The sequence below is a fragment of the Salvelinus alpinus genome, chromosome 32 (assembly GCF_045679555.1).
Source record: "Salvelinus alpinus chromosome 32, SLU_Salpinus.1, whole genome shotgun sequence".
Classification (NCBI taxonomy): Eukaryota; Metazoa; Chordata; class Actinopteri; order Salmoniformes; family Salmonidae; genus Salvelinus; species Salvelinus alpinus.
The window spans coordinates 15,643,948-15,653,474 of NC_092117.1; the positions used below are offsets into that span (position 1 = coordinate 15,643,948).

The following is a 9,527-nucleotide window of genomic DNA, read 5'->3' on the forward strand; positions in this document are numbered from 1 at the left end:
TACCGTGAATTAATGGACAGTCAAGCATGCATCAGCTATGTAGCCAAGTGATCATAGTGTCCAGGGGGCAGCCGTAGATGGAGCAGAGGAGGCCTCCACTAAGCTAGCACGAGGCGTGTAAAGTTAGTAGCCCGGGGGGTGGTCTGCTCAGACGGAGGGGGTCTGCTCAGACGTGGTTGTGTCGACAGAGAATCCAAGCCAGATGGCGATGGCGAAAGAGAGGTTGTGAATTGTAGAATAGTGTTTGCTAACTGGTGCTAGCTTCGTGGCAGTGGCAGTGGCACTAGCTCTTCAGCTAGCCGGCTTACGCTTGGCATTGCGCATGGTGATCTTAGGCTTGTGTGCGGCTGCTTGGCCATGAAAACCCATTTAATGAAGCTCCCGACGAACAGTTATTGTGCTGACGTTGCTTCTAGAGGCAGTTTGGACCTCGTTAGTGAGTGTTGCAACCGAGGACAGACAATTTTTACACATTACGTACTACAGCACTCGGTGTCCCGTTCTGTGAGCTTGTGTGGCCTACCACTTCACGGCTGAGACGTTATTGCTCCTAGACGTTTCCACTCTACAATAACAGCACTTACAGTTGACCGTGGCAGCTCTAACAGGGCAGAAATTTGCCGAACTGATTTGTTAGAAAGGTGGCATCCTATGACGGTTCCACGTTGAAAGTCACAGCTCTTCAGTAAGGCCATTCTACTGCCAACGTTTGGAGATTGCATGGCTGTGTGATCGATTTTACACACCTGTCAGCAATAGCTGTGGCTGAAATAGCCGAATCCACTAATTTGAGTGGTGTACACATACTTTTGTATATATAGTGTACCAACATTCTATTGTCAATGGCACAATTAGTTATTTTTAAACAAAGTTTTCAAAGTTGGTTATATTATATATCATTTGAAAGGTAATTTCCTGACCTTTCAGAACCACTTGTCAAACAGAGGTTAAATGTATCAGCGTTTCCTTTTTTATGTTTGTTATATATACTACTGTTCAAAAGTTTGGGGTCACTTAGAAATGTCCTTGTTTTTGAAAAAACTTTTTTTTGTCCATTTAAACAACATCAAATTGATCAGAAATACAGTGTAGAAATTGGTAATGTTGTAAATTGTAGCTATTGTAGCTGGAAACGGCACATCTTTTATGGAATATCTACATAGGCGTACGGAGGCCCATTATCAGCAACCACCACTCCTGTGTTCCAATGGCACGTTGTGTTAGCTAATCCAAGTTTATCATTTTAAAAGGCTAATTGGTCATTAGAAAACCCTTTTGCAATTATGTTAGCACAGCTGAAAACCGTTGTGCTGATTTAATGAAGCAATAAAACTGGCCTTCTTTAAACTAGTTGAGTATCCTGAGCATCAGCATTTGTGGGTTCGGTTACAGGCTCAAAATGGCCATAAACAAAAAACTTTCTTCTGAAACTCGTCAGTCTATTCTTGTTCTGAGAAATGAAGGCTATTCCATGCGAGAAATTGCCAAGAAACTGAAGATCTCGTACAACGCTGTGTACTACTCCCTTCACAGAACAGCACAAACTGTCTCTAACCAGAATAGAAAGAGGAGTGGGAGGCCCCGGTGCACAACTGAGCAAGAGGACAAGTACATTAGAGTGTCTAGTTTGAGAAACAGACGCCTCACAAGGCCTCAACTGGCAGCTTCATTAAATAGTACCTGCAAAACACCAGTCTGAACATCAACAGTGAAGAGGCGACTCCAGGATGCTGGCCTTTTAGGCATAGTTGCAAAGAAAAAGCCATATCTCAGACTGGCCAATAAGAAGAAAAGATTAAGATGGGAAAAAGAACACAGACACTGGACAGAGGAAGATTGGAAAAACGTGTTATGGACAGACAAATCTAAGTTTGAGGTGTTCGGATCACAAAGAAGAACATTCGTGAGATTCAGAAAAAATTAAAAGATGCTGGAGGAGTGCTTGACGCCATCTGTCAAGCATGGTAGAGGCAATGTGATGGTCTTGGGGTGCTTTGGTGGTGGTAAAGTGGGAGATATTTACAGGTTAAAATGGATCTTGAAGAAGGAAGGCAATGACTCCATTTTGCAATGCCATGCCATACCCTGTGGACGGCGCTTAATTGGAGGCAATTCCTCCTACAACAGGACAATGACTCAAAGCACAGCTCCAAACTATGCAATAACTATTTAGGGAAGAAGCAGTCAGCTGGTATTCTGTCTATAATGGAGTGGCCAGCAGTCACTGGATCTCACACCTATTGAGCTGTTGTGGGAGCAGCTTGACCGTATGGTACGTAAGAAGTGCCCATCAAGCCAATCCAACTTGTGGGAGGTGCTTCAGGAAGCATGGGGTGAAATCTCTTCAGATTACCTCAACAAATTGACAACTAGAATGCCAAAGTTCTGCAAGGCTCTAATTGCTGCAAGTGGAGGATTCTTTGACAAAAGCAAAGTTTGAAGGACCCAATTATTATTTCAATTAAAAATCATTATTTATAACCTTGTCAACGTCTTGACTATATTTCCTATTCATTTTAAAACACATTTCATGTATGTTGTCATGGAAAACAAGAACATTTCTAAGTGGCCCCAAACTTTTGAACGGTAGTGTAGGTAATTCTGAGATGTACTCTGGAGGTCAAATTCCAGAAATGTATTTGATTGATAGCTGTGGTTCTAAGCTTTTCAATTATATATCAATAAAGGGAATACGTGAGCAATAACTTGTTGTATACTGACATTGTTTGTTATAGGGTAAAATCCCTATGGGAAAAATGATGGGACTAGCACACATTTTCCAACTCTAGGAACATAGACCTTCAAGAAAATCCCTATGAGACATCGTCGGCCCAAGCCCGACTGACCCCCTGGCTTGGACTAGTTGATGCAACGTTCTATAATGTTTTCACATAGCTCTGATGGAATGTTAAAAACATTATAATATGCTGAGACTGATTACTTGGGGGAACATCTACTTGAGTGTGGGAGTAGCAACATACTATTCTGCATTTTGAGAGTCTGATAGCATTTTTGCAGACTAGAGTGATGGTAACTACTTTGTGCTAATTTGTCCAATGTGTGCTCCAAAAGTTGTGAATGCCCCAAAACTCTGTACACAATATAGGAGGCAGTATGTATTGTGAAATTATAAACCACGTGATTCAAGCCCTAAATGCTGATTGTCTAAAAGCCATGGTATATCAGACCATATACCATGGGTATGACCATTTAAAAAAACATATTTACTGGTCTAATTACGTTGGTAACCAGTTTATAATAGCAATAAGGCATCTCTGTGGTTTGTGGAATATGGCCAATATACACAACAGCTACGGGCTGTATCCAGGCACTCCACGTTGCACCTAAGAACAGTCCTTAACCGTGGCATACTGCCCATATACCACACCTCCTTGGGCCGTATTGCTTAATTATACATCAGGTAATTGACTCATGAAAATACAGTTTTAGTGAGTTTCTCTCTGTACCTTTCTCGGTTACATCTAAAGGTACATAATGGATTTTGTTGAACAAAAACAGCTTTTCTGGAGCTAGTGTGGATTCAAAAGCAACACGAGGATACATGCATTACCTTAAGCAAAAATTACTTTATTTATGCTCAAGTAGCAAAATTATTCTAAACATCTGAAACATTAGAATACAAAGTAAACCATTCTGTCTAGATCTCCCTGTTCAGGAGGCATACCTTGGGCCATTTGATTAACATTACGTCATTAAACTCAGCAATCCTATCAGCAACAATGCAGTCATCTAGGAAATCCAGTTTAACAGCTGCATCTAGTCCATCTTTAATATATATATATATATATATATACAGTACCAGTCAAAAGTTTGGACACACCTACTCATTCAAGGGTTTTTCTACATTCCAGATGACTACCTCATGAAGCTGGTTGAGAGAATGCCAAGACTGTGCAACACTGCCATCAAGGCAAAGGGTGGTTACTTTGAAGAATCTCAAATACAAAATCTATTTTGATTTGTTTAACACTTTTTGGTTACCACATGTTTCCATATGTGTTATTTCATAGTTTTGATGTCTTCACTATTATTATACAATGTAGAAAATAGTCAAAATAAAGAAAAACCCTGGAATGAGTAGGTGTGTCCGAACTTGACTGGTACTGTATATAACTATGATTCAATGACATTATAATTACCATAAATAATGTATTATATTAAAATATATCCATGCGAGTTAACAAAGAATACAGTGATATCAATAACATCTCAAACACAAAACAAGGACTAAGGAGGGTAACAAGGTGGACGTAGGATCACATCTATGAAAATATATTCAACAGATAGATTGACTAAATATATAAATACATTTACATGTATGTATATCTATGTACATCAGCAATATATCACCATGTTTATATCACCAATTATTAAAATAGTCCTTTCTTCAAAACACTCATATCTGCAGATGAGCTCTTGGCAATAGTTTGGTTAATTTCAAGCACATGATCGTATAGTATATGTTTTTAGAACATAATCCTCTAACGTACTGTAGAAGCTGTAATACCGGGATAAATTAACAGCAACACATGACATCTGACCATATTGTCCATGCTATTATGGCCAATGATGAACTTGTCACTGGTTAACATTTCAGTTACAGTAGATGTGCCACTGAATATATTTTTCTTTCAACATAAATACCTGTATATTGAATGCTGCATGGGGATATTTGTATGATATTTGCCAAAAAAGAGAGTTGGGAGCCTTTAACTTATAGATATTTAGATAGTAGATATTTAGATAAGTCCCATTTTCATAACAAGCTTCCAGTGCAGATTTCTGTAAACCATTTAGCCTGTTCTACAAGATAGATTTTCCTCTATTGACAGAGAGATGTGCTACTGTGTACGTACGTATGTACCATCTAGAAAACTGTCATATGTGCCTTCAAACAAACAACATATTTACATTGTAAAGCTCATAATTATTGCATTATAAATAATTTGACATTTTAACAATAAACCCTGTTTTCCTTTGACATTAGAATTGTGCTCTATCTATACTAATCTCCCGAGAAAATATGATAAATATGATATGAACAAAAACAAACAAACATCCTTTAAAAACAAATGCAACCCTAAGACTTTGTACATTCTGAGACTTTTTTCAGTATAACTTATGCATTTGAGATGTTGTGCTATTGGTCCATGAAATGAGTGTTCACAAGATAAGTAATTCAGAGCAGTTTGTAAAACAATGTTTTTTTTCTCCAATAAATGTGTTATTTGCATTTATGAAATAAACCCACCAGGTGAAACATCAACATTTTAACAGTGTTCCCCTGATTTCAGGAGAGGATAGAGAGAGAAATATAATACTTTCTGTAGGGCCAATGTAATTATGGTGCTTTGCTGGTTGGCTTGCCTTGAGCAACAGTCTCTCAGAATCCCCTGTAGGTCGACAGATGATGTCTGATATATTCCCTTTAAACTAAAGGCGTAAAGGACATAAGCATTGATTTAAATGTGGCACAACCTCTAAACATTGTGCATTACAAAACACAAATTACCACAGCCCAACCAACACCAGGTCAGGTCAAAGTTCAGATGCTTTATTCAAAGTGCATCTCTACCATAGAGATAGATCGAGGACTAATCTTTGTATCTTTGCCATTATAGCATCTGTGACAACATGAGCGCATCTCCATGTTTAAGTAGTACATTTTCTTCTTCATGATTGGCTGATCCCTCCTGATGACCCGGGTGGACATGATGCCAACAGGGTCACAAGGAGGTATCAGCTAATGAAGTTGGAAGTCCCACCCAGTTGACTATATTGAAATGGTGGAAGCCCTCAATGTCGCTGCCCATGCTAAAATGACTTTTTGGCCACTAGAGGCCTCTGTCATTCTCAATGATCTCTACTCCTATGAATAATATCACTAGGAGTAATTAGTACAGATACGCCTCATTTCCTCTGTGTGCCAGCGGAACAGAAAATCCATCCTTTAAACAGGAAGTCCTTCCAGGCAATGTACATTTGGTAAAAGTTACTTTGAATAAGAGAAAGTCTGTAGGAATCCAATATTGTGCTGTTGTTCACGGTTGTGCCCCTAGGTAGCAGCACATCTCATTCTCTTGAGCTACATGAGTGGAAAAAAAGGAGTTCACTGTTTGTCACAACCGCTTGCTTCATTTTACCAGGAGATTGTCCTAACAATCAGCAAGTAGGGACACTCATGGCCATTGAAACAGAGTCTCCCACCTTGGATACGTACCACATATAATATACCTCAGTGCAAATAAATTCTCACTGAAGAGGTTTGACTTGCTAAGGAACAATACATTTTCTTCCATAAATTGTTACCATCTCAATCAAGTCCATCATAAAGTAAATGTTCAGAATAACTTAAGTAGAAATTCCTCTCTTGCAAGAGTCAAAAGAGTGTTGAAAGGATGTTTTTCCTAAAAGTGACTTTTGACTTGAGTCTCACAACATACCAAGGAGTATTGGTGCCACTAAGCTCTGCAGACAGTATCTCCAAAATGAACTAATCTTTGAGACCAATATGGGTTGGTTTGGATTTAAAATGCAGACAGCCCCCCTCCAAATATGCATAAATAATGTTCAATAAGTTAATAAATAAAATATCTGTCGTCTGAGTGTATTTACAAAGGGTAAAAATGTACAAAACCCCTAATTCAACACATTTCATTATCTTTTAGAGATACCTTTCACTTTCCAACAGTATAGCATATCTGACCTCATATTGCTTTAGCCTATTCCAACCAAATGCACTCCATTTATCCTGTCCTCTCCTGAAATCGACTCTATACATTAAATCAAAAGGGACAGATTCAATAAAAGCTGCTTAAGCGATGTTTAAAAAGTATCTTTGTGTACATACTGCTGCTCAACAACAGTGTCTGTGTGTGTGTTTGTAGAGGGGGGGGGGGTAATGCCCACAGATCAGGATGAGAAGTCTGGGGTGTCATTCAGCTAAATGTCCTCTGTCAACTATTTACATCAAGTCACCTGGCACTTTCACCTTAAATGATTTCCATTGACATGATCAACCGTAAGGATCATTGCTAATATTGTTCAAAGAACAACGCTATTCCAGTAGACTATCAATTTTCTTCCGGCCCGGCTATCCTCTAAGCCAGTTAGCAGCTATTAAACACATTACATTATAAAATATAATCAAGATCACGCTGTAGAATATAACGCAGTTTCAATCACCTTTACAAAAAAATCCCAAACAAAAACAATCTTCACATCAAAGCAGGCAGTAGTCGACAAAAATAGCTTTGTTCACGAGTCCTCATGTGAGAGCTTTTTTACAAGTCAGTTTGTGCTCCCGCATGTGTGTGCCCAATCATCTCCTCTCCTGTTTAAAAACCCCCACACACCAGAGCTGCTCCATATTACACTGACCATAAAGAAAAGAGACGAAATTCAAAAACGAATGCTTTGAATAATAAAAAAATGATCTGAGCCGCAGACAGACAGGGGGCGACAGGGAGGAGAAAGAGGAGAGAGAAGCGAGCCTCAGCGGTCTCTGCAGGTGGGCAGGTTGACGAAAGTGAAGATGTTGTACTCTATGAGGATGGAGAAGCAGAGAAAGATGGAGTACATGAACAGACACACCAGGCCCAGACGACGGTCCAGTTTCCACCCGTTCAGATGTACCCCCAGGACCTGAGAGAGAGAGAGGTGGGAAGAGATGAAGAAATTCTATCTATAGTTGCTCAATTCAAATTCAAATGTGCATAAACTGTGTAAAATACAAAACACAAGTACATTTGAGTATTTTAAAAAGTACTAATAGGTCACTCACCGTGAGGAACACAGACCCCAACAGAAGTCCCACAGAGAAGATGAGCCCTTTGCTGTTCAGTTGAATCTAAGAGAAGAACGGGTTAAACAGAAAAAGATAAACCATGGGATTGGGAACTGATTTACAACACTTTTGCACCAGTGTAAAGTGTACACCTGCTATTTCCAAAAGAGAATAACAGTTTCAAAAACACCAACTTTACATGACCAAACTGATGCATTAGAAGGACGCCATCTCTTTTGAATTCGAGCCCTTCTGAAATGAATACAGTACATCAGCTGTTCTCTGTGTATCCTATTCTACACCCTCAATACACAGCTCAATTCTCTAACACACCGTCAAAGCCTTCATTCAGAATAATCATGTCACACTCCAAAAGTAGCAAAGCTGTATGTAGGCATTCCTTCACAGCACCCCCACGTGGGGTTATGCTGTGAAGGAATCTAGTGGGGTTATGCACTAGTGGGGTTATGGGGTTATGCGCTGCAGGTGCACTCAGCTCTATATTTCACTTGGACTGCCGACAGCTACTTTTCTCCTCCCTCTTTCAACTGTTAGGACCATCTCCCTCTCATGCCAAGCTGGAAGATATGTTTATCTACAGAGATCACAAATAACACATGCTCCAATGGCTATGTTAGCATGACATGACTAATATTGTATATAAACCTACATAACATTGGTACCATGTGACATGAGCAGAGAGGGCTCTGGACAGAAGATCAATTGTGTCATCTTTCACATGATAAAGAAACATCAAAATGACCTTCTCAGAATAGGCCGAGCATGTCTAAGTGTCACAGTGTACATGCCTGTTTTGATTGTGTATTGCTAGTAGAGGTTTACTAAAGACCTTACACAGTCAGGGTTAGGAGAAATGGTGTTTGCTACTTACGTAGGAGCCGTAGTTGATGGCCAGGGTCTGCAGGGCCCAGGGTAGTCCCAGTCCAATGAGGATATCAAACACATTACTGCCTATAGAGTTAGACACAGCCATGTCCCCGAGACCTGAGAGAGAGAGAGAGAGAGAGAGAGAGAGAGAGAGAGAGAGAGAGAGAGAGATGAGGCATAGGCCGAGAAATATAAATCAAAAGACAGAAGATGGGAGAGGGAGATGTTGGTAAACATCTGTAACATCAATAAAGAATTCCAACTTGCTGAGGTATTCAGGTTGCCACAAACAACAAACACAACAACAACAAACAGACCGTCAGGGAATGTGGTTCCCATTTCCCCCTCAGACAGACTGATGAATATTTGACAGGGGGAGTGGGAATAAACACAGATAAAAAAATGGAGGAAGGAACCACACTGTGTTTTCTTCCGTCACTGCCACACGACTCTGTCACAGAGGTTGGGAGGGGACCTGGGTGACACCCAGACTGCCTCATCCCTTCTCTCTTTCCCCTCTCTCTGTTGACCATGTACCCAGACCGTATGGAGCTCTTTGATTCCTGGGTGTTGGTGCATGGGGCAGGTGAGCAGCAATGCAAACAGCCCTGGTAGAGAAAATACTCTGTGCGTCCTCACCTTGCCGTGCCACTATAAGACTGGCCATGCAATCAGGGACACTGGTGCCAGCTGCCAGGAAGGTGATGCCCATGATAACATCAGGGATACCCAGAGTAAACCCGATCACTGTCACCTGAAGGGAATAGACACACGTCAGTCAGTCAGTCAGTCAGTCAGTCAGTCAGTCAGTCAGTCAGTCAGTCAGTCAGTC

General features: G+C 40.3%; 1 protein-coding gene across 1 annotated transcript in view; it reads right to left on the reverse strand.

The window, feature by feature from the left end:
- Positions 1–3,567: 3,567 nt before the first annotated feature.
- Positions 3,568–9,527, reverse strand: part of slc24a3 (solute carrier family 24 member 3) — a 112,659-nt gene continuing 106,699 nt past the window's right edge. Inside the window, exons 14-17 of the mRNA XM_071380528.1 lie at positions 9,335–9,449; positions 8,700–8,812; positions 7,805–7,870; positions 3,568–7,665 (exon numbers count right to left, since the gene is read on the reverse strand). Coding sequence (XP_071236629.1) covers positions 7,516–7,665; positions 7,805–7,870; positions 8,700–8,812; positions 9,335–9,449 — 444 coding nt within the window. The 3' untranslated portion in view covers positions 3,568–7,515. The remainder of the gene's footprint in view (positions 7,666–7,804; positions 7,871–8,699; positions 8,813–9,334; positions 9,450–9,527) is intronic.